Source organism: Marmota marmota, unplaced genomic scaffold (assembly GCF_001458135.2).
Source record: "Marmota marmota marmota unplaced genomic scaffold, marMar, whole genome shotgun sequence".
In the NCBI taxonomy this organism is placed as follows: domain Eukaryota; kingdom Metazoa; phylum Chordata; class Mammalia; order Rodentia; family Sciuridae; genus Marmota; species Marmota marmota.
In genome coordinates this window covers 7,529,992-7,554,304 of record NW_025999983.1, presented here as the reverse complement: position 1 = coordinate 7,554,304, position 24,313 = coordinate 7,529,992, and the positions used below count along the sequence as shown (strand labels likewise).

General features: G+C 48.9%; 1 protein-coding gene across 1 annotated transcript; it reads left to right on the top strand.

Moving 5' to 3' along the window:
* Positions 1 to 39: 39 nt before the first annotated feature.
* On the top strand, positions 40 to 18,841 carry Pnldc1 (PARN like ribonuclease domain containing exonuclease 1). Its single transcript, XM_048805889.1, has 19 exons — positions 40 to 142; positions 552 to 609; positions 888 to 961; positions 2,570 to 2,609; positions 3,270 to 3,393; positions 3,625 to 3,713; positions 5,466 to 5,566; positions 7,556 to 7,632; positions 7,753 to 7,896; positions 8,410 to 8,479; positions 9,686 to 9,771; positions 11,146 to 11,201; positions 13,589 to 13,653; positions 14,055 to 14,108; positions 14,264 to 14,306; positions 15,618 to 15,717; positions 16,007 to 16,182; positions 16,311 to 16,409; positions 18,117 to 18,841. The coding sequence occupies exons 1-19, from the start codon at positions 67 to 69 to the stop codon at positions 18,178 to 18,180; spliced, it is 1,596 nt and encodes a 531-aa protein (XP_048661846.1). The 5' UTR covers positions 40 to 66; the 3' UTR covers positions 18,181 to 18,841.
* The last annotated feature ends 5,472 nt before the right edge of the window (positions 18,842 to 24,313 follow it).

Genomic DNA, 24,313 nt, shown 5'->3' with positions numbered 1-24,313 from the left:
AAGGCCCCGCGCAGCGGAAGCGCGTGGGTACTACGTGGCCTCACTGGCGCCCTCGGCCCAGCGGCCATGGACTTGGGCGCAGAGGAGTTTGAGCAGAACCTCCCCTTGCTGCAGGAGCTCGTCCAGGACGCGGACTTTGTGGGTAAGGTATCGGGGACTGCGGGCCCGGTCACCAGAGTGCCTTGGACCAGCTGGAGGAAGGGGTAGCACAGGTGGGATACGGTTGTGGCCAGGCCGCAGGGGGCTCAAAGGGGCCCCTGCCCCTCGGAGGGACAGGCGGACTTCTTACGCCCGCAGGCAGGGGGGCGATAGGGAGCGCTCACATGAGTGTTGAGAGCCCTGATGTCATGGGCCAGACTCCCTGAGGTCCAGGTACAACCCCCATGGTTTGGCTGGTCCTTGCCTCGGTTTCCTCCATTTTCCCTTTTTGCCCCCACCTGGCCTCTTGAACACAAAATGAGCGACGTGCTTAGGCCACCTGTGGCATCCACACCGTGGAGTGGTGTCTGCCCTGTGCTTGGGGACTCCTCTATCTTTTGCCTCCCCCTTAGGTCTGGACATTGAGTTCACTGGCCTTCGTTCTAGCCTTTCCGGACCGCAGCAGATCAGGTAAAGCTAAAGCTGTCTTAAAGCCCAAAGAGCTGGCTGGCCTGTGTCCCCCAGCGAGACCAACATGATTCTCAGCAGCGCAGGGTTGGCTTCCCTGGGTGGGGGGCAGGTCAGTTTGTGTGGGCTGCTCCCGGGACCTAGTATTAGTCCCCTAATGCTGGTAGTATTCCCTAGTTTCTGTAATAAGGAAAAGATGTGACCCCTGGTTGAGTGGCCAAGTGAGCCTGCTCTGGAGCCCTAGTATCTTGACCAGATCTTGTTGATGCCTGTTTTTTCAGTCTTTTTGATTTGCCATCCGAGTGGTACCTAAAGACCCGCCAGAGTGTTCAGCAGTTTACCATCTGTCAGATTGGTGAGTCTGATGGTCATCTCTTCGTTATGAATCTGTTAAGAAGATATTGTCTTTGTTTCCTATTCGTGAAAATGTGTTTGAAAAAGTGTCAAAGCCATTGGCTATCATTTTTGTATTCTTCTGTTTTTGGCTTTAGATCCAACACTTTGGAGTAAGCAGAAAATTTAACCAACATTAAGTAACAATTACTGTTGTTCCTTGTTCCGTCGTCTTTCAACTAAAAATGGGTGTATGATTTTGGACATATGATTATATTACAAATATTTTGTTTTTCCCTTTGTTTTTACTTCATGGAGTTTGGGGTTTGGAGATCTATATATCAGCACATACAAACATGTTCATTTTTTAACAGCACATAGTATTACAAACTATCAATGTATCTGTTAATCTGCTAATAAGCATGTTTCAATTACATTTGTGTACAATTAGACTTGCACTGACTCTTGGTGTTTATATATATGATCCTGTACTTTTGTGAGTATATGCATCTGAGATACTTCTAGCAGTGGAATTGCAAAGTTACAGTATGTGTTAGAATATTGAATTGTTGATACGTAGTTTAGCATTGTGTTGTAAACGCAGGGCTCTACCACTGAGCTACGCCCCCAGCCCTCGCTAAGTTTTCGTTGTTTACACTAATAGCGAATTTGTCTGTTTCTCCAACACTGGGTGTTATCAGTCTGCAACTTTTGTCCACCTGGTAAAGGAAAAATGATTGTTAGTCTGTTTACATTTTATGATAGAAATGTTGACAACCTTTTCTATAAAGGGCTCCATAGAGAATATTTTTGATCTTGCAGACAATGTGATTTCTGTTACAGCTATTCAATCTTACCCTTGTAATGTGAAATCAGCTGTACATAACATATAAACCCATGAGCATGGCCCTATTCCTGTAAAAAGCTTTTTCATAAAAGCAGACTTTGGGCCAGAGTCTACTGACTAGCTTTCACTATGGATGACGCTGGACATCTGTTTTCCTCCCTACCCTTGTCCTTTGCTGTTTCTCCTAACTGTGTGATCTCTGAAAAGTGTGGACTCTTGGTGCTCTTGGTTATGTTCTGTTGTTCACCCCCCAACACACACACCATTTTGAATTTTTCTTTTATCTTTTGGTAATAGTCATTTAAAAGCTGTTAAATTTATAAGACTTACTTTATGGGTTTTGGTGTTTCCTCTGGTTAGTTTTAAAACTATGAAAATTGATTTTTTTTTTTTTTTAAATACTGTTTGAAGAACAGGCCACAGTTGTCTTTTTTGTGGGGGGATAGGAGGATATTGGGGACTTAATCCAGGGGCATTTAACCACTCAGCTACCTCCCCAACCCTTTTTATTTTTTATTGTGAGATATGAGACAGGGCCTCACTAAGTTGCTGAGTCTGATTTTGAACTTGGGATCTTCCTGCCTCAGCCTCCTGAGCTGCTGGGATTACAGGCGTGTCATTGCACCCAGCTTCAACTCTTGTCTCGTTCTGTAAGGATCTTATTCTGTCCTGCCACCCACATAGTATCTGTGGATGCAAAGTCCTGTTGGAAATGTTTGGGCTCTGTGTTCACCTCAGGGAGCTTATTCTTAGTATTCATTACTTCCGCTATTGTTCTTCTAGGATTGTCTGTATTTTCCAGTATCGAAGGAGAGTTCAACAAGTACGTATAAAGAGCTTTTGCAAAGCAGGGCTTTTGCCCATCTGTGTTCTACATCTGTCTCCCCTTCATATTCTTCCCTGGTGTCTGAGTCATTTTGTCCTGGACACTCTGTTTTCTCCTACTTCTGGCTCTTCCACTGGCTCTGTCCTCTGCAGATTCCAGCTTACCTCCAGGTCTCTCCTGAAAGGTACCATTTCTGCAAGGCCTTTTCCGCCACCCCTGCCTGGTACCTTATACGCTCCTGTCCTCTTTTCCATTGTCTCTTGTGCACCTTCACGAGAGCAGTTAATACTGTGTGTGTTGTGATGCTGTCTGAACTGCCTGCTAGCTCACAGGTACTAGCTGGTTCCAGGAGTGTGGAAGGGTACTCCCTTATGGGGTGGCTCCTGCCCAGAGCAGCTGTGGGACTGAGCTGCCTCTAAGCAGCAGCCCTGGTGGTTTTATTGAGAGCCTGTTTCTGTAGCAGACCATTTTCTGAGGGTAGGATCACTGCTTTTGTTCTTTGGCTCTCAGTGCCAGGCAAAGTATCTGAAGCACAGTTTTTCCTAAATGGATGAAAGAAAGAATCTACTCTGAAGCTGCTTAATGAGTCAGGGTGTGTGTGTGTGTGTGTGTGTGTGTGTGTTTTAAATGCCTTTGATTTTTCTTATGTTTTTATAGGTATGTAGCCCATTCATATAACTTCTTTCTCTTCCCTACAACATTTGGGATTTTGGATTCGGAATTCTCTTTCCAGGCTTCTAGTGTTCAGTTTTTGAATCAGTACGGCTTCAACTATAACAAGGTATGGCATTGGAGGAGGGGAGGAGGCAGGTTGAAAGTCCAGTCTAATGGGCCCACAGGACCCTTTTTCTCTTCCCGTTTTTCCCATGAGATACTAAGTAGGCCTGACCCTGCTTATCTCCTGAGATGGGGTGCATTTGGGGTGGTGTGGTTATACACTCCTCTTCTTCCCCTTCCCCTTCCTTTGTGGCTTGGAGGATGACTCTCACTAGTTTCTGTTTTCTGTGTTTAGTTTCTTAAAAATGGAATCCCATATATGAATGAAGAACAGGAGAAAAAAATTAAGCACAACATCCTGACAGGGAACTGGAGAGTTCGCAGGTAGGGTGTGTTTCTTTAAGTGCCTCTTGGTTTCTTTGCTGCTGTGTCCTGTGGGGTCTGTGTTGGTTCCAGGAGTGTGGTGACCTTGAACCATCCATATGTCGTGGTAACTGCATCAGCCTCCTTTGCTCAGCCAGACGGTGTGGCTGCTGGTGCTGGGGATCCTCCACCTGAGGTGAGGAAAGGCAATCCTGTTTCCACCCCACTTTCAGCTCCTGTATAAATCCCTCACTGCTTCAAGCGTGATTTTTAGCATTTAACAATGAAAAAAACAGAAGCTGACTCAGTTTGCTAACTCACCAAGATTTCTATTCTAGTGCCAGAGGGGAAACTCCGCTCTGTTGGACTTGCTGTGAGATGGTCTGTTAGTGTCCAGTGTGCTCTGAGGGCTTTTCAAGGCTAACTCGCACATAGCCCTGACTGTGCCAGTCATTCCAGGCACTGACTCTGGACTTGGGCCTCCTTGGCTTGGCTGTGTCCCCCAGCATGCCTGACCCTGCTATGTGCGAGACTTGTATGACATTCCTCAGCCCCATCAAGGGCAAGATTGCTACCTCTTTGCTTTGGCTCCTGTGCCTGTCCCACACATTGCAGCCTCATACTGTCTGCACTATGGTCAGGAGTGACCATTGCACAGGGTGGCAATGGAACTGGCCACCCGGGTTCTTGTCGGTCAGTACTGTTGACCAGTTGTTGAACGAGTCATTTAAGCCTTTGGGGCTTTAGATTCTTCACCTTTAGCAAGAAGGGCCGTCAACTCGATAGCTTATAACTCTGAAATATGATGACTGCATGGTCCAGGTAATGATCTTGTGTAATGTTGGAGAGCTTCTTTGTTGTTTTGTTATTGTCCTTGTTCCTGATTTTAATATAAAAATGTAGGATTTCAGGGGCTGGGGATGTGGCTCAAGCGGTAGCGCGCCCGCCTGGCGTGCGTGAGGCCCGGGTTCGATCCTCAGCACCACATACCAACAAAGATGTTGTGTCCACTGAGAACTAAAAAAATAAATATTAAAAAAATTCTCTCTCTCTCTCTTAAAAAAAAATATTTTAAAAAAAAATGTAGGATTTCATAAGGGACAAAAAAATTTTTTTTCTTAAATCTGACATTTTCAAATGTTGGATAAAGAGCTTTCCTCACTTCAAAGAACACTATGTCCTTACATTTCTAACAAGGAGCCGAGGGTTTGCCAAAGTCCTCCTTTTCCTTATGCTCCCAGCGGGTGTTCCTGCCTCTGGAAGCCTTACAAAGAAGACAGTCCTGACAGTGGCCTTTAGTGCTGGTTAGAGCCACTTCCTTTCCTAGTGTGACAGGTGGGGATCACATGAGCTCTAGGAACCTGTGAAGAACGAAGGCCAGGAAGTTGCCTGCCTTCTGTATGAAAAGATGGAAGAACAGTGATCTTGTTTTGGTCTTTTGTTGTTGTTGTTTGGTACTGGGGATCAAACTCGGGGGCACTTAACCACTGAGCCACATCCNCCCCAGCCCCCCCCCCCCCAGCCCTTTTTTATATTTTATTTAGGGATGGGGCCTTGCCAAATCGCTGAGGCTTTGAACTCATGATCCTCCTGCTCTAGCCTCCCAAGCTGCTGGGTTTGTAGGCTCAATCAATCAACTGCATCCAGCTCATCTGTTTTCTTCGTGAGCTCATGGTGTGAAAACCAGGAGCTCCTGAAACCTCTTGTTAACGTAGTCTTGTGATTCTGGCATGGTTTTCTCCAACATTTGCATTTTCATGTTCCCATTTTCAGCTCTCTGGATAAAGACCAAATCAAGGTGGTGATTGATGAGGTGACGCGATGGCTGGACCTAGCTGAGGAAGGTGACCGGATGACTCTGCCTGGTATTGCTGGTAGGCAAGAGGCTGCTCCTTCCATACTGGGAGTGTTGGGTCATGGTTACGTGACAGGAGTTGGGGGACCCATTCTCTTTCCCAAAGATCCTGGTCCCAAATGCCTCTCAACTGAGTCTAATGCATTTACTTAGTAGGTGCCCAGTCCTTGGGGTCAGATAAAGCTTCAGAATTCAGAAATCAGAAAGTCGGAAAGCTTTTCAACCAACATTGAATTTCAAGGCCAAGGAAGTCACGTTTCAGAGCCATCTTGTTCATCCTGTCCTGAGTGCTCTATATCAAAGTATATCACTTGACTATGACTTGCTGTTTTTGTACCATTTTTTTCCCTGGTGCCATAGCAGTGGGGGTTACACCTGCCAGCACCTCAGCACAGATTAAGGCAGGAGCCCCACATCATGCTTTCTTTACTGCCACTTGCTCTCAGTGCAAAAAGCCGATTTGGCTTAAGGAGCTGCTTGGTGAGGAAGTGGTATGAGTGCTAACTAAGTCTCAGCCTTTTTTTAGGTCATCTGTAAGTATCCTATGTGAACATAGCATGCAGAAAAGCACTCTGCAGCTGTGCTGGTGCATACCCCCACCCAGTGGTGGGGCGAAGGAAGAACATTTGAAGAGCATTTGAGTGTGGGTGTTTTTTTTTTTTTTTTTTGTTTATAAAGAGCTGAATCTGCACCCCGCCCCCAAGTGAATATCATTTTCTTTCTAGAAAGATCTGACTGTTTGAACTTGGGATTTTGCATTTATTTTCCAAATGGAAAAAGTAAGCCTGACCCTTTAGGGAAAATAATGCATAGTAATAACAGTAGTTATGAAAGATAACCAAGTTTTGAACTTGCTTCTGCTACCATAAGCTTGACAGCTTCCCAACACTGAGACCTTTCTGATAAGAATAGTGGTCAGATAGTCAGTTATACAGGTATCTTTTGTGGTTATTGTTAGTGAAACGTGTGAATATTTGGAGGATCTACATGACTCTGCAAACTAGTGTTTCCAAATAACCAATGCATGATGTTACAAAATCATGAATAAAAAATGCATTCCAGGGGCTAAAGTTGTGGCTCAGTGGTAGAGCACTTGCCTAGCACATGTGAGGCACTGGGTTTGATCTTTGGCACCATAAAAATAAATGAAGGTATTATTTACTTACAACTAAAAAAAAATTTTTTTTTAAATGCATTCAAGGTGTGAAATAGGCCAGAGGATTTTAAAGTAATAGTGCTAGAAAGTCCATTAACAGTGGTTTCAGATTCTTTGTGACAGCTGAGGTTTTAAGAAGTTACCACATGCCAAAATCTTACTTTGTGTTATAGAACACCCAGAGTCATCTGACAAGGCTGGTAACACTTCATTGTGTCAGAGACTGGGATTTTGTCACATTTCAGTAACACATCATGAGTGCAAAAGCAGATACAATTGCAGCCAAATATTAAAGTTTGCAAAAATGTAAAATAATATATCATGATGTTTTTTGTCTTGTAAAGTAGTTCTTTTTATGAATTTTACTTTTGTTATTGTATATGGGGTTTTTTGTTTTAGAAGAAGATTCCATGTTTTTTTGATTTGAAGGTTTTAATTTCTAAAATAGTTAACATCAGTGGCTGTATCCAACAAAAACAAACTTTGGTGTCTCCAACTTAAAATCATCTTTGAGGTCAAAAACTTTGAAAATGCTGCCCTAGAATGTCACCACAGGCCCTGCATGCTCTGTCATGTGGCTGGGTAGCTTAGGCACCTCTACGACCTGCCTTTTGCTGTGATCCACAGCTCCAATCTCTGCATTTCTTTTCTTCTTGGGGCTCTTTTTTTTTTTTTAAGTTGTAGACGGACACAGTACCTTTATTTATATCTGGTGCTTAGGATTGAACCCAGGGCCTCACACATGCTAGGCAAGTGCTCTGCACTGAGCCACCACCCCAGCCCGTCTTCTTCTTGGGGCTCTTGAAGAGGAAGGGCTGTGCCACTCAGTCGTGCCTTGTGTTTGCCCCACAGGGTTCCAGGCCTTTGAGGTCCAATTGGTGCTGAGGCAGGCCCTCCCCAATATCTGGACGATGCTGAAAGATCAGGGCGTGAGTCCTCCCTTGAAATGGGCTGTCCTTAGCGGCTTCATTGCCTCTCTCACCCACCCAAATCCAGCCTCTCTAAAAGGCTTGTCCCCTGCTTTGTTATTTGTCTATTTTTCATGTCAGGTGGTGGTGAAGAAGGTGAGTCGGCAGCATCGCTGGTATCTTGAGAACGCCTCTTGTGATCGAGCCAGTTGTTGGAAGGAGCAGATTCTCCTCTCTGCGAGGGGTTTTTCTGTTTTTTTCCAGATGCTGGTGAAAGCCCAGAAGGTAGGGAAAAAATCTCTTTTCTTGGACTTTCACAGTCTTCTGTATTTCTGGCCCAGATGTTGAAGGATTCTTCAACAGTAAAATCTGATTTCTTAAGACGAGTCCTTTCTTCTCCTTGATAACTGGCTTCCTTGACCTAACCAAATCGTGATGGGTTAGTGTGGGGAAAGGCTCTCCACAAGAAATCACGTTTTTTTTTTTTTTTTTTTTTTTTTGCCTCTTCCTGTAATACAGGGATTCCGGTAATTACCTAAAGTTTCTTGAAAGAGCTGTCTGCTTCACAGCAGGGAACCCTGCTTAAGTCCTTCCTTGAGTCTGTCCTGCCCCACCCTCCACTGACCTCCCCCAAGCAGTCCCACTCCCTCACATAAGACAGAGAGGATGAAACAGTCCCGTGACAACAATGGCAGTGGGTTCCAAAGATGCATCCTTCACAAGAATCTTAGTCTTTGGTGTCTGTCTTTATAATTTTTAAAATTTCATTTCTCTCACCTGCTGATCTACTCCAAGTAGCCCTTAGTGGGGCATAATATGATGATGGATCTGTTGCATCTCCATGAGAAGTTCTTCAGACCTCTCCCAGGTAGGGACAGACTTGTCATCTCCTTCCTGTATCTCTATTTGCCACCTGGCCTGTACTTCCCAGTGTCGACAGAGGTGCAGCAGGGTCCAGTCCTCAGATCTGTTACCATCTTCTCAGAGACAAGACCAGAGACTTCCTCAAGGAAGAAAAACCCAAATTTGCATTGGTATCCTTCCTCTATTCCTGAAGATGCTCAGGCCCATTGTGTAAAATTTGGCAAAATCAGAAATCATATTTAATCATATACATTTGGTTTTGTATTTGGAAGTATTATGTCATTAAAAACCTACTAAACCTATTGCATGACATTTTTAATGTCATGTGATGCTGTCTTGTGGCTGTGTCGCCTTTCCGTAGTTGATCTGAGCATATTGAGAGAATTAGAGGAGGATTAGGGGTAAAATTAACAGTGTACACTCAACAAAAACCTGAGCAAACTGTGGGACAAAGTATTCACGGCAGGGAGACAGTGCAGGAAAAGAAGAGGCACCTGGCTGCCACAGCACCCCTCGTGAGGGCGCCCCAGGGTGGTGCAGGCAGGCCTGTGGGGAGTTTGTGCTATGGGGTGGGGACAGCTGGAAGCGGTGATCAGCCGCAGGTGCCCCATCACAGCACGTAGGAGTCCTGTGGAGACAGGGGCATGAGACCTGAGGGAGGAGGACTGAAGTGGCTGCCCTGTGGACTAGGGGATATGGTGGCAGGAAGAGGGCTACAGGGCCCCTCGTTTGGGAGGTCTGTGTTGTGGGTTTGGTTTGTTTGCACTAAACCTCTTTTAAACTACATACAGGTATAACTTTGAATTTGTCAGTTAATAGTTTTTTCCCCTTTATCAGTATACTTCTCATCAAATGACTTTTAGTTGATTTTTCTTGGATATTCTCTGAACAGTCATTTATAAATGATTTTTCTTTTATCTGCCTTTCCAAAACACCATTTCTCCCTCTCTTATCCCATTGGCTAGAGCTTCTTAAACTGCATTAGAGGATATCTTGAGTTTAGAACCTCTTGTTCTTTACACCTGTAAGTGGTGAGGGTAGCTTGAGATTAAAAAATCCTCAATGGTCAGAAATAAGGTGGTTTTCAATTTCTATTTTGTTTCATTTGCTTTACTAGTTGGCGTTGGTGGCAAGCTAGGTTAGATGGTGGTTCCTTCCCATTTTACCAACAAACTCACTCCCTTTTCACTCCCTGGATCTTTCCCCTCAGAAAGCTATGATCAGTTTAAGCAGAATATCCATGACCTGTTTCCTGTTCTCATTGATACCAAGAATGTGACAAAGGATATCTGGAAGGTAATGAATGAAATTGCTTGATTAAAAGATAATTGTGTCCACACTAATAACACTTTTCAAAAACTCTCCTTGAACTCTTATAAAATCGGTAAAAATCGGTATCCGTTTCCTTTCATATTTTGTCACCTATGGTTGTTCATCACACTAGTTGTCATTTCTTTCCTTCCCCCATTCAAGCTCCCAGGTTTTGACTCATTTGTATATAATTGGGATGTGTTAGAGTGGACAGTGCAATGATTTGATTCAGAACCTGATCTATTTTTCATAAACATTTACAACATGATCAAAGTACATGAGGGTAGAAGGGTCCCCTCTCAAAGTCTTGAGAAACCATCTTTGCTGAGTGCGAGATCATGGCTTCTCTGGGGACAGTGAGTTGGAATCACTAGGTTAGTCACAAACTGCCTCCAGCCCCTGTTAGCTTCCTGTGTGGTCTGCAGTGGGGCCAGGCCGTTTTGAAAGCTCCCCAGGTGACTGTCATGTAGTCTGGGTTGTTGTCCTCTACACACGGGAAATGGAAGGGCCCAACTGTTTTAAAGGCTTCTTAGAAATCGGGGACCAGAGAAAGGGGATTGGATCGGTGTCTTGAAGCCTTAGGTTCCAGGTGTGGTGAAAGCTGAGGCAGGAGGATCGGAAGTTCAAGGCCAGTCTGGGCAAACTGAGTGAGACCCTACCTCAAAAACAAAAAGGCCCAGGCGTGGTGGCATATACCCTGATCCCAGTGACTCAAAAGGCTGAGGCAGGAGGATTGTAAATTTAAGGCAGCCTAAGCAACTTGGGTCCCATCTCAAATAATAACAGGTCTGTGAGTGTAATCGGTAAAGCCCCCCTGGGTTCAGTTCCACTTTATCGGGGGGGGGGGGATCAAGCCTTAGGGTGATAGATTGAGCCATTCAAGAAAAAAAGCCACAAAAATAGGAGTGGGTCCCTTGGTCCCTCTTTGTCCAGAAGGGCTCTGGTTTTTGTACTTCATGGGTTTCTAGCTTTGATGAACTCCTAGGACTCCGAGGCCGGGCACTCCCCGTCCCTCTCGTTCTAGAATGCCTGGTATTCCACAAGTGTCCAGGCCTCCTTGGAGCGCCTCGGGTTCCGTATTTCTAGACCCCTATGCTCATCTGCGGAGGGAGGTGGTGTGAGGTGGTGGTGGGCAGTCGTTCCCAGCCTGGACTGTGGGAAGCCCTCTGGGGAACCCCAGGATCTGGGTCCCTGGCCCTGCACTTGAGGAGTAAAGGCAGTCGGGACGCTGGAGGAGAAGGAAGAGGTGGTGGGCGTGGGGTTCTCCAGGACACTTCGGCGGCTACTGGACAAGACCTGAAGCAGATGGACAACAGCACAGTGTTCTTTTTCTCGCTGATTTGTTCTCCACAATTGCAGGAACTGCATTTCCCACGGGTGTCCAATCTCTCGGAGGTGTACGAAGTGCTGAGCAGGTGAGGGGCAGGGGGCCTGTGGCTGCAGCTGCTGTGTGGCTCAAGATCCCTCGGGTCTGGTGGGTGCTCTTCCCCGCCACGGCACCGCTTCCTGGAGCTGGTGTCCCCTCCAGGTCCTGCTGCCTCAGCCCGTCTCTGCAGCCCTCTTGGCCCCCGTTTCCAAGAATAAGGCCAAAGATGGGAAGAAAGCCCTCAGCCCCTGCCTGCCCTCGGGAGCACTTTTGTTTTGCCATCTTTCTCACGTCTTTCGTCACCAGCAGACCCAAGCCCTTCCATGTGTGCCGGGCAGCCGGGGCTTGCTTCCCCGTAGTGGCCCTCTGCCCTTCTGGTTCCCTCCTCTCTGCAGCCTCCCGCTCACCTGTCCTTCCCTTTAGCCTCTCCCTCGGTTTCTCTGGTTTCTCTCGGCATTAGCACTTAAAACTCAAAATCAAACAGAATCCCTTTTGTTTGGCTGTTGTTGTGACCGCATGGTGCCCTCCATGCCTGTAGTGGAAAACATGGGATGGGGCAGGTGGAGTGGGAGGGTCGTCACCTCTTCACTCTAGGAGAGTCAGTGCTGGGGGGCCGCCTGCAGCGCACCCGTGTTACTCAGAGATGTGGCACCTGTTTTCTGTGCAGCGAGTCCCTTCAGAGGCCTCCACCTTCCCTCTGTCCAGTGCTGTCAGGGGTTCTCTCACATGACGCCTTACCCTGCGCTGGCTTAGCCTACCAGGGCAGGCTCGCCTCTGGTCTAAGATGGTAGAATGGTGTACGTAAGGGACAAGACGTGGCATATAGTCCTGGACAGGTTTTTGCTTCACTGGGGCATTTGAGACCCTTGTCCTCTCCCTCCTTCTTCTGGCTCATATCCCCTCCTGGATTCTCTTTTCTGGCTGGGGTGGGTGCACATGTGCAGGGGTGGACGTATGGGTGCATGTGGATTTTTCACCCTTTCCATGAGCATTACTCAGTTCATTTCATGGGCTCCATCTCCTCTTGCTCAGTCCCAGGGGGGCCTCACCTACTCCCTTTCTGCAGCTGCTGCCACCTGGGTGCACTGTGGTCTGGACCTCCTCAGCCTTGGGGCACTTCATGTACCAGCTGCCTTCTTGACCTGCAGCACCTTCGATTTCACATTGATCTCAGTTCCTCCATCTCATCCCTGTGCCTGGGTATCTGCTGTCTTTGTAGCACCAGACATGATACTGGGAGCCTGTGTGAAGAGGTGGGACCAGAGAGGGTTTTGTCTTGTCTTCTAATACACAGGCTCTGGTTCTAGTCTTCCTTGGCTTAAATCCCAGTTTAACCAGCCTCACTGGTTTTTGCAAGTTACCTGCAGAAAATTGTTGAATCTCCCTGTGCCTTAGTTTCACCTCATAAGGTCTTTGTGAGGATTAAATGAGCTTATCCACCACAGGGACTAGGACACTGCTTCGCCCTCACTCCATGTTTCTTAAATGCTGTCCATCATTGTTGACGGTCTGTCTAATCCTGTAGTGTGGGCATGGTCGCCATGCCTGCCTTACAGGCAAGGAAGTTGGGCTCAGAGAGAGGAAGCACACAGGTTCTGAAAGACGGGTGGGATGGTTTCCTCACTGTTGGATGCTGTCGCTGCTTTCACACCCCAGAGCCGAGTGTCCCAGAGCTGGGCCGCCTGTGTCTTATCAGCCAAGTCTAGTTGATGTTGCTCCGTAAATCTTCTTAAAGTCTCCCCTTCTTCATTCTCAGGGTCACTGCTGTTGTTCAGGCCTTTATTTTCCATTCTAATTGTGGTGGTAGCCCTCACTGGTATCCCAGCCTGTGGCCTGCCCCACTTCATTTCCCATACCGCCACTTGCGTGGTCTTTAAAATCACAGGTTGAGTTCTGTTCGTGGCTGAGTCTCTGGCACTCCCTGAGGCCCCCACGTGTCATTGAGCTCCTTCTCTGCCTGGCCCTGCCTCCACTGTGGGCCTTGGCCACACCTTGCGCAGTGTGTCCTGGTTCTGTGCCCCTGGCTGTGCCTCCTCTCCTGCACCACTGCCTTCCTAATGCCTCTAGGCCAAAGTGGCCCAGAGTGCACCGTCTACTCCTCGGCATTGCCTTTATGGGGGGAAGACGTGATTGTCTCTGTACTCGTCACTCAGGCCACTAGATGGCAAGCTCCAGAGGGCAGAGATGGCTCCTCTGTTTCTCTGGGCTGGGTTCAGGCTAAGCGTTTCCTGAATGCCAAGGATGATCCAGTTGGAGCCTCTAACACTGCTGATCTGTCACCTGTCCTGTTGCCTAGTTACCAAGACCTTATTTGTATATGACTAGACCTATGTTTAAGACACGTGTTGAAGACACATTTATAATGTCAGGGACTTGGGGGAACAAGAAAGAATTTTCAGCAAGTTGTTCTTTATCCTATTTTTAATTCTCTAATAGTAACTTGAATCCCACCAAGAATTCTGGACCAGTGATCGTTCATGCGAGCAAATGTAAAAAATATGGTATGTTCCCACGAGCCCCAGCTCCTTGCTCAGGAGTGCTGTGGGCAGAGCTGAGGCTTTTCCTGGACCTTGGTCTTCCAGGCTGGAGGCTGTGGAGTTCAGGGTTTCCTTCTCTGTCTTCCTGTCCTGCTCTGCATAACTCCTGCCCTCAAGATGTGTGATCCCAGAAAGCCTCAGGGCTGTCTGTTTCCCCCTTGACGTGGGCTCCTGGCTTTGTCCATGCGGGGAGGACCAGAGGGAAGCTGGCTTGTGAGCTGGGAGAAGGCACCCATGGTAGCTGGTGGTCGAGCATGCTGTGGTTGCTGTGGATGTGAGGGTGGTGGCGGTGGAGAGACTTCTTTCCGAAGTGCATTGCTAATGGTTTACTTGATCTCTCTCCTTATTATGGAAAAATGCTTCAGCCCAGAACAAGTGCCCCCATGAAGCAGCATATGATGCCTTTCTTTGTGGGTCAGGTAAGAGTTGCCGTCCTTCCAGAGGAGACTGGCCTTGGTGGGTGCCCTCCCTAGGTTCTTGTTTATATCATGCTGGTTTGCATAGAAAGTGTGAGTTTGCATATTTCAAGAAGGCCTGTGACATCTCTAGCTTTTTTTTTTTTTCTTTTTTCCAGTTCTTCTGAAAGTGGCTCACCTGCTCCTTCAGAGGGTGCACAGGTGAGTGTTCTTTCCCTCCAGTCACTCAGCAGTCAGGAAACCAAGACGTCCCAGGGCCCCCAAAGAGGATGAATACTGCAGCCCTGGGAGAGTAGACATCCAGCCTCTGCCTGTGTGGCAGCCAACACAATGGCCTTGCTTCACAGAAGCCCTTTCCTGCCACCCCTGCCTCCTGCCTGGGTGGGGCTGCTCCTGCCCCACTCTTGGCACTGGGAGAAGTAATGTCCGGGGACCAAGGGTTTGACTTGGGTTCTGTTGTCTGCTTCAGTGCTTCCCAGCTTGGTGTGTTTGCTGTTACCCCATGAAACTCCAAATTGGAATTTTGAACGTGTTTCCAGCATCCCCCATGCCTCCAGCACTGGGCACAACAGGGGCACCAAGTGCATGCTGTACATGTGCCTTCCATAGACCCAGGCTGGGGACCCTTGCTCTAGGACTTGGCAGGCCCAGCGAAGGAGCTAATCAGACTCTGGCCTGCTCCTCAGGACTGACTTAGCAAGGCAACTTTGATCTGTGCTCTGTGAACTACCTATACTTGGCCAGTTTTGGCAACGGATGTGATAAATACAAATGTTCTATGTCATGTTGATGTGAGTTTTATAACTTAAATGAGAAATCTACCAGTCTGGAGTCTCGTAATGCATCAAAGAATTTTTTCTGAAATTTTTTTTTCTTTTTCTAAAAATTAGAAAGGCCCTCCTCCTCCCCACCTCTACGGGGGGAAAAATTCCACCAGCCCACCTTCCTCCTTCCTGTAGTTTGGCAATGTCTGAGTGCCCAAGTGCCCACTGGCAGATGGTGTGTGCTGGGCAGGAAGAAGCTTCCAGCAGAAGGGCGGGCACCTTTCAATTCAGCTGAAAGCTCTCCTCTATCTAGAGAAGCCTCTGGCTGTCCTGCCTGGTTCCTGACCAGTGCTCCCCCAGGGCCTGCCACAAGGGCTAGTCCCTGGAAGGGTGGGGCTGATGGTCCAGTAAAGTCAGGCGAGGGATGGCCATTTGGGGTCAAGTAGAGTCGTGCTGAGGAATGATGAAGTGGAGCCCCCTCACAGGCTTCTCGCTCTCTGAGCCTGCCTCCAGTGCTGGTCAGGGAGCATCACAAAACTGTCACAGAGGGTGACCCTCCAGAAGCTCCGCTCTTTCTGGAGAGGGCTCTTTCAAATCAGCCAGTTGGGAAGCCCACTGACATGGGCACGAGTCTTGGGGGTGGAGAATTGCCCAAGGCAGCCGTTTCCCTGTGTCGCCAGATCCTTGGCTATGGCGAGGACACTGGATAAGTGCATTCCTGAGTGCTTTGGCTTCTCTGTCCGTGCAGCAGCGGACCCATGCCTGAGCCATCTTTCCCTCAGTACCTCGACGTGCTGGCTCCTTACGTGAACCAAGTCAATCTTATCCGAGCTGGGGTCCCTAAAATCGTGAGTAGGTTTCATTTTGCTCCCTTACCTTGCTCAGAGACTCCCTGTGGAGGTGGCCTGGTGTCGCTGGGCTGAAGGGGTGCGAGAGCTGGACAGGGCATTTACACCCCTGTGAAGCTGCTTGTTTCTTGTGTTTTTCTGCCCAAACCCACGTGTTCTCGCTCCACCCATCCTTCTCTTTGCCTGCTCCCAGCCCCAAACAGTCTTTCCTAGTCCCTTCAAACATTATCTAATTGCATAAGATGTCAGCAAAAATTGTGGGAAATCTTTTGTTCTTCATGTTTCTTAGAATTTTTCTGGCCCAGATTATCCCAGTATCCGGCCTCCCATCCTCATCCTCACTGTTAGGAGATGGCCCGGGGCCAGTGAGCAGCAAGTCTACCGTGAGTTCCAGAATCTCTGCAAGTTCGATGTCAGGCGACTCACTCGAAGCCAGTTCCTGCTCCTGACCAATAAGTTTAAGGAGTAGGTGCCCAGGCCCCAAGTCCCTCCTCTCTCCCCATGTCATCCTTTTTGCCTCCCCCTGCTTCAGGCTCAAGAGCAGTCCCTGTGGCCGCACAGTGTAGCTGACCTTGGCAAACTTCTTTTGGCAGTGCCCGCAGTATCCTGAAGGAGTACAGGTGCCACCCGACCCTGCAGGTCTCCCTATACCGGTACTGGAGACATTCCCCCAACATCAACTGCGTGTTACAGTAAGTGGCAGGCTGGAGGCTGCTTTTCTGCCTGTGGCCCCATTGGGTCTGACTCAGCTCAGCTCGCTCACTGGTGAGGGCCGTTAGGGAGTTGCTGACAAGTGCAGTGAACTGTGGGTCACTTGGTGTTCTACAGGTGCTGGAGCATCTGCAGTGTTGGGCACTGTTGGTCCTAGGGCTTCGTGAGTGGGTAAAACAAAAGCCCTGCTCTCGCAGAGCTCCGTACTAAAGGGCAGTAATCAGTGAGTGTACTAACCAGAGGACCTTGTGATGTGTCAGTTGGCAAGTGCTTATTAAAAATGAGAGAAGAGTGGGTCTGGCAGGTCTGAGGGGTACTGTTCAAAGGAGATGATGGAGGATGGGTCGTGTTAAAAACTCGAGGATGTCAGGGTGAGCCAGGGGGGTGCTCAGGACAGTGCAGGGCAGGGTCCTTGAGTTGGGGAGGCACCTCACTGAGGGCCGATGAAGCCACTGTAAGCTGACGTAGGCAAACGAGGATGGACGAGGCAAGGAGGAACTGGGTCCTGTCTGAGTGGGCATAGTAAGGGCCACTTGGAGGAATTGAGGATCACTTGGAGGAATTGAGGATCACTTGGGGTTTGGGCAAAGGAAGGGCACCATCCAACTGTCCTCTCTGCTGAGGTAGGCTAGAGAGGAGGCGGAGGGCAGGGGCACCAGGAGGCCAATGTGTCTGTGGTATGGCCCAGCCTGGTGGTAGTGGGGACAGAGAAGGAGCCAGTGGCAGAACCAAGAAGAGCTGTGTGCACTGTTGTGAGGCAGGTTTCTCAGAAACCACACCAAGTCCCCGTTTTGTCCAGATTGAAGAGTATTTAGCCGGCCGGCCGGTGACTGCCCCCCACAGGAGGGGTTATAACTGTCTCTGCAAGGAACAGCCCCAAGGCTGAGCGTTTTAGGATATTTAAAGGCAAAAATCCTATCCGGATTGACATAACTGCAAGCAAGCAGGTACAGAAGCTGAATTGGGCAGTTAGCGAGACAATTCAGTGGGTACATTGGTAATGCTCATGGGACTTTTCAGGTTGGTATAGCAGCAGGCAAGCAGAAGTGAAGGGGATCAAAATGACCCTATTTCAGTACACATTAGAGAATGGTTACTAATGTTTAGACAATCAGTCTCTGTAGATTGCCCAGGAAAAATGGAAACCAAAGAGAATAATTTGACATTGTATAAGAATTGCTGTTTTGTGTTGTCAAGTATGTTATGCTAAGTAATGGGTACAGGGGTGGGGCCTTCCCATGGCAGAAGCATTTCTTACATGACATGGAGTCTCAGGGTAAAATGGAGTCTGTTTGGTTATTGCCCATATAGCCTGGCCCATAACATGCACAGTCAAGGTTCGCCCTGAGTAACTCGAAAGACAGACTTGCAGTTACTGAAGTTTTACGAGGATTCTGGTGTGCTATATAGGAGCTGGATCTGTAGTGGACAGCACTGCAGAAGAGAAATGGTAGCCTCCCAAACAGCCCTTTGTCCTCCTGCCAACCTCTGATCTAAATCACTAGGGAAGGTGAACTATTTGTATCCCAGAGCCATGGACCCGAGACAGCAAGCAGCTCAGTGTTGGCACCAGGAAGAAAGGAAGGACGTCTGGGGTTGGCGGGAAGAAGGGGGAGTCTGCCTGCTACTTTGAGACCTGCCAATGTCACAGAAGAACCAGGCTTCTGACCCAAGTCCTTGTCTTACAGAGTCTGTGGAGTGGTCACTACCTGGGCTCTGCTGGCGTTTCTCCTGGGAAGATCCAGATCCTGAGTGCTGCAAGTCTCTTGGCCTGTGTTCTGTCGCCAGGCTTTCCTGGGGCGTGTGTGTGTGTGTTAATATGTGTAAATCATATTCTCTTTGCAGGTGGATTGTATTGTCCTTACTAGAAATTTTGTTATGTTTTGAATGTGAAATTCTGTAAATACTGTAGTGATAAATGTGCTATATGCAAAGATTTCTTTGTGGCAAAAGCTGTCCTTCCTTTCTGGAAATGACTGGGAGCCGTCACAGCTGCTGGGGATTTAAGCCAGCACCCTGGGCTGTCTAGAGCAGACATGACAGCTGCACACCAGGTGAACCAGGCTGATTTCCCTGGGAGAAAAATTAACAGCCAACAGGTTGCTGGAAGAATAGCTTAATCACAAAAGAAAAAAAAAAGCTTAATCACAAAGGGGGAAAAATAAGCTTGGCAGGGTCAATGTCATGTGCTGGTGACACTTTGGATCAACTTTTTAAATCATTAAGATACTCATTTTGGAGACAAGATTACCCCCAGCCCTGGAACGCACCTTGGGTCGGTCAGTCTGACCAATGCTTTTCTCTGTGGTGCTCCCTGCCCACCAGCTCCCAGTCGCTTCCCCCAGAGTGGGGTTCTGCTCAGCCTTGAACTTCAATTCAGCAAAGCCGCCTTCAACTCTAGATGTTTTTTCTAGAAAAAATAAAGCGTGCATGTAGCCAGGAGCTTGAACTTTTCAGCATCCCTGTCCCGAGGGGTGGGAGACACGATTTCATGGCAGCTTATGATCAGATGACACCAGTTGTGCCCGCAGGGGCAATTTTACTCCTCAGCCCAGTGTCCGAGTGGGAGGCCCAGGATTTTTTAATTTTAATTGAATATCTTTGTTTACCTGAGGAGAGTTCCCCTTCTCTGTGGCCTTTGGGGGCCTGGTGCATCTTGGGCAGTCCACAGAACAGCCAGCAGGGTGCAGTCCATCCACAGTGGCCCTTAATGACCAGGGGACCCAGTGTTATGCCTACTGTTCCCTGTAGGAAAGGCCGGAGGGAGTGGGGAGGGCCCGGACAGTGTGGCGGGTTTGCAGGTGAAGTTCACTTTGATGCCTGTGATCTGAGCCTCCTACAAAAATGGCGGTGTCCCGAGCTGCCTCCTGTCCTACTGGGGCAGGGCTTGCTGAGCTGCCACCAACCTTGCTGCTCTCTGCTCCGACACCTTCAGCTCTTCATGTCTGTTTTACCATCAGCTGTCCACTAAAACCCACAGACCCGGGGAACCAGGTGCCCTGCCCTGCCCTTAGCTCTGTCTGCCTGTGGCCCTTCTTTCAGGATGAGTGGGCTCTGTCGCCCTGCCCACCAGCAGCCCTGTGAGGCCTTACGTGCTCCGGGGCCCAGGCCAGCCTGCACCAACACCTTGCGTCTGCTGACTCTCTGCCCTGAGCCTGGGGGTCACTCTTCTCTCAGATGCCCTCGGTCCTTCGTACGGTGTTGGAGGACTCGGCACCACGGGTTCTGTGCCAGCATGACTCTGAAGCTTCTTGTCCAGCTGGCATCTCTCCTGGCTGCAGGTCACCTGCTGAGCCTTCCTAGAGTGTCCCACAGACATGCCAGACTCCGCCCAGCAGAAGTCCATGCCGCCTTCTCTGATGAAGCCCCAGCTCCTCCCGGTTCCCTGCCCTGCTCTGCTGGTGGTCTGCCCTGGCCCTCTCCACCCAGGCTCGCTCTGCTAGCAGCTGCTGGCTGTGTCTGCACCCTTCACAAGGCCAGGACAGCCAGTACCTTGGCTGTGACAGTCTTGCTGCCTGTTCCTCCCCTCTCTACCATGACCTTCAGGCACAGGCGAGGGGGAAGGCAGACATGGCCATCTCTCCTGCCCACAGTCCTGTGGATTCTATACCAAATCCTTGAGCCCTGAACCTCCAGGACTGGAACCCTGCTGTTTCCTGCTTCTGTGGGCATCTGTTCCTTGGGTTCACAGTTCCTCTTCTATCTCCCTGGGGCCCTCACTCCCTTGAGTCTCAGATCAGTTAATGACTCATTATGATACCCAGCTAGGCTGGTGTCCAGGGTCCAGCCTGCTTCTGGGCACCTCACGCCTGCCCCTGCTGAGACACTTGGTACCTTGTGCCCTGGTTGGGCCTACATGGGTGAGTACTTCAGGCTGTGGAACCTGCAGGGGTGTCAGTGTCTTCAGGAAGGGGCCTGAGCTTAGATGTTGCTGGAACCTCTGGGCCATGTGTGTGTAGTGTTTTGGGGGGTTATTATTTTTTTGGTACCAGGGATTGAACTTGGGGGCATCTGACCACTAAGCCACATCCCCAGCCCAATTTTGTATTTTATTTAGAAACAGGGTTTCGCTGAGTTGCTTGGCACCTCGTCATTGCTGAGGCTGGCTTTACGCTCACAATCCCCTGTGTCGGCCTCCCGAGTCGCTGGTATTACAGGTGTGCCCGGCTGATTTTCTTTTGACATAGGGTCTCATTAAATGCCCAGGCTGGCCTCAAACTTGCAATACTCTTGCCTTAGTCTTCTGAGTAGCTGGGATTATAGGTGTGCATCACTGTGACCAACTGGGCTGTTTTTATTTTTTTGGTGCTGCTCATCTGTCTTCCACAGCTATTATACATACCTATAAAATCACACAGAAAAGGGGTTTCAGCCTGTTGCTTTTGCTGAGGTAGCCATCCCAGTGTAGAGAGTAGCAGAGCTTGGTGAGGAGACACAGCCAGGAAGGGACTGGAGACCTACAGCCCCCCATGAAGGAGCACTCCCAGGGCCTGGGATCTCCCGCTAGGAGGCACCTCCTATATTTCCACTGTCTCCCAATAGCGCCCCTTCATGATCAAAACTTTAACACACAGGTCTTTGGGGGGACATCTCAGATCCAAACTAGAGCATCAGGGAATGAGCTGTAAAGATGGCCCAGTCTCATTATTTTGTTCTGTCTGCCAAAGAGAAAAGGGATGAATGGGTCCCCCAAGCCTACCCAGCCCAGGCTGTTCTTACTGATCCTTGGGTCCGGCTGCTATATAGTGACGTGACTCCACATCATTGTAAGTTTTGAATCTTGATTCTTTGTAGTTTAACATTTTAGCATGAAATTGTGACTCGAAATAGCAGTCTTCATCTTAATGTTAACTAACCTTTCTCTTTACATCCTTCAAGTACCTCTTTGTTTGGCTGCTGTAACAAAAGAACCACAGACTGGGTGCGTGGCTTCAGCAACAGACATGTATATATTTCTCCTGGTTCTGGAGGTTGAGGAGTCAGATCAGGATGGCAGCAAAAATTTTAAAAAGGCACTAAACGAAAACACCCACCCAGGCTACTTGTGGGAGGCTGAGACCATGGCCTCTAGTCTGAGGCTGCGTGAGGTGGCAGCACTTAACGTGCCCTGGCTGTTGTCTCCACAGTTCCTGTACCAGCTGGTGACTGCCACCTTCAGAGTGTGTGTGCAGGATGAGCTTGGTGGCTGCAGGGTGGCCGCAGAGTGGAGTCGGCCTCCTGGGGGCTGCTGGTGCCTTACACCTTCCCTCCTACCAGGTCCCTGTGACCGCCTCATGGAGGTGCTACTCTGTCACCTTGTACTGTATTTGCCGTGCTTCTTCTAATTTATGCAGCCGTTTTTTGTCCCTAGTTACATGTGTCTTCTTTGCGGTGTAAGCTCCTTTGGGATGCAGACAGTCTCCTGTCCCTGCAGGCTGGTGGCATGGTTCAAGGCTGAAGCTAGGCACAGTCGCTGCCCTCCACCTAGAGGGAAAGCTGAGTAACTGTGACAGTAGGTTGGCAGGTCCCGGCTGGAGGAGGGCTGGCGCCTACATAGCAAGGGCCCTACAGAGTGATGCCCCAAGTGGCAGGGAGGACGCTCTTGTCCCTTATAAGCAATAACCTGTGGTCGTGTCCGGCAATCGCTGCACGCTAGACTCAGCTGTCCATGCACTGCAGCTAAATAGTTCATTTGCTTCTCCCTGGACCTTGGAGGGGAGCACTGGCTCTTCCAGCCCTGTGGAGTAGAGGCTCTGAGACCCAGAGCAGGATCTGCCTCCGCCAGGGTGGGCAGCTCTTCCTGCCCACGCTGCCTGCAGGGGTCAGGAGCCATTGGATATCCTTAATGGTTTGTTTTTCTTTTTCAAATATCAGAGCTGTCAACCATTTTGCTAATCACACCAAAATTACCCTGGTGTAATTTTAAACGGGTTAACAAAACAGGACACGTGACAAACATCTGAAGGTCAGGGCTAAGCTGGGCGTGGTGCTGCATAAAGGTAATTCCACTACCTGGGCAGGTGACTGAGGCAGGAGGAGACGAGTAGTACAAAGCCAGCCTGGGCAACTTAGCGAGACCTTGTCTTATAAAGTAAAAATTAAATAAAAATAGAGTGGGGCTGGGGTTGTGGGTCAGCCGTAGAATGCTCACCTAGCATGTGTGGGACACTCAGTTTGATCCTCAGTACCACATAAAAATAATAAAATAAAGGTATTGTGTCCAACTACAACTAAAAAAAAAAAAAATTAAAAAGGACAGGGCTTGCCCTTTCGTGGGACCTCAGCACACACCCCCTGGTGGTGGTTGGTCCTCTGGGCTCCCTGGGAACCTCATTTCTCCCAGTTCTGGAAGAAAGCCTCTGGTGTCCCCATGTCAGAAGTGTGGTTCTCATGTCCCAGTGTCATCGAGACTCATTCACTCTGCTGCTGTCCCTCTCTGCCATCATTGTGTCGTCTCATGTCCCAGCTGTCAAATTGCTGTCATCTTGAGACCCAATTCTGAAAGCCTCAGCTGGTGCCAAGTGCTCCCTCACTGGCTCCCAGCGTGGAGAGAGAACTGCTTTCGACCAGTTCTCTGTGGGAGCAGAGCCATACAGGGTCTTCCAATGTCTGTTTTTATGGCCAAAGAGAGCTTGGGTGATGATTTTTATGGGCCTTGACACTTAATGAAATAGCTTGGACTGTTGTGTGTTGGACTCCAGGGATGGTGGTGTTTGGTGGGGAAGACCTAATAAACAACTCATCACTGAAGCTACCTCTAGGCCCTTTCTATCCTCATGACCACACCTGTGGGGGCAAGCGGGGTGCATGCATTCCGAGCTGAGTTACCTTCAAAAAACTAATAACATGCATTAAAATGTTATCTCTTGGGAAGATTCTTAATTTATTTCTCAGGCTTCTCTGTATGCCACAAGTTTTCACAGTATAGGCTTATACCCCTTCAAAATCAGAAATGGCCTATTTTAAAATATCAGTATATATAACTCAGTGTCTTAGTGATCACAATTCTATGAAAGTTATATACTTTTGTTGAACAGGGAAAAGTATACACAAAGTTTACTACCTACCTAAGATTTGAGGTATGAGACTTATGTAACTTTTTATATTAAAAAGTTATTGAAGTGAAATTAAAACCGAGATGGCAGACAGGGACAGATACTGAAGTGTGGACAAGAGTAGCTTCGCTTAAGTAATTAAATTGAGCTATTCAAGAAAAAAGCCACAAAAATAGGAGTGGGTCCCTTGGTCCCTCTTTGTCCAGAAGGGCTCTGGTTTTTGTACTTCATGGGTTTCTAGCTTTGATGAACTCCTAGGGCTCCGAGGCCGGGCACTCCCCGTCCCTCTCGTTCTAGAATGCCTGGTATTCCACAAGTGTCCAGGCCTCCTTGGAGCACCTCGGGTTCCGTATTTCTAGACCCCTATGCTCATCTGCGGAGGGAGGTGGTGTGAGGTGGTGGTGGGCAGTCGTTCCCAGCCTGGACTGTGGGAAGCCCTCTGGGGAACCCCAGGATCTGGGTCCCTGGCCCTGCACTTGAGGAGTAAAGGCAGTCGGGACGCTGGAGGAGAAGGAAGAGGTGGTGGGCGTGGGGTTCTCCAGGACACTTCGGCGGCCACTGGGCATGACCTGAAGCAGATGGACAGTGTTCTTCTCTTGGTGATTTGTTCTCCACAATTTCAGGAGCAGCATTTCCCATGGGTCTGCAATCTCTCGGAGGTGTACAAAGTACTGAGCAGGTGAGGGGCGCTTCCGGAGCTGGTTCTGGGGCAGGGGGCCTGTGGCTGCAGCTGCTGTGTGGCTCAAGATCCCTCGGGTCTGGTGGGTGCTCTTCCCCGCCACGGCACCGCTTCCTGGAGCTGGTGTCCCCTCCAGGTCCTGCTGCCTCAGCCCGTCTCTGCAGCCCTCTTG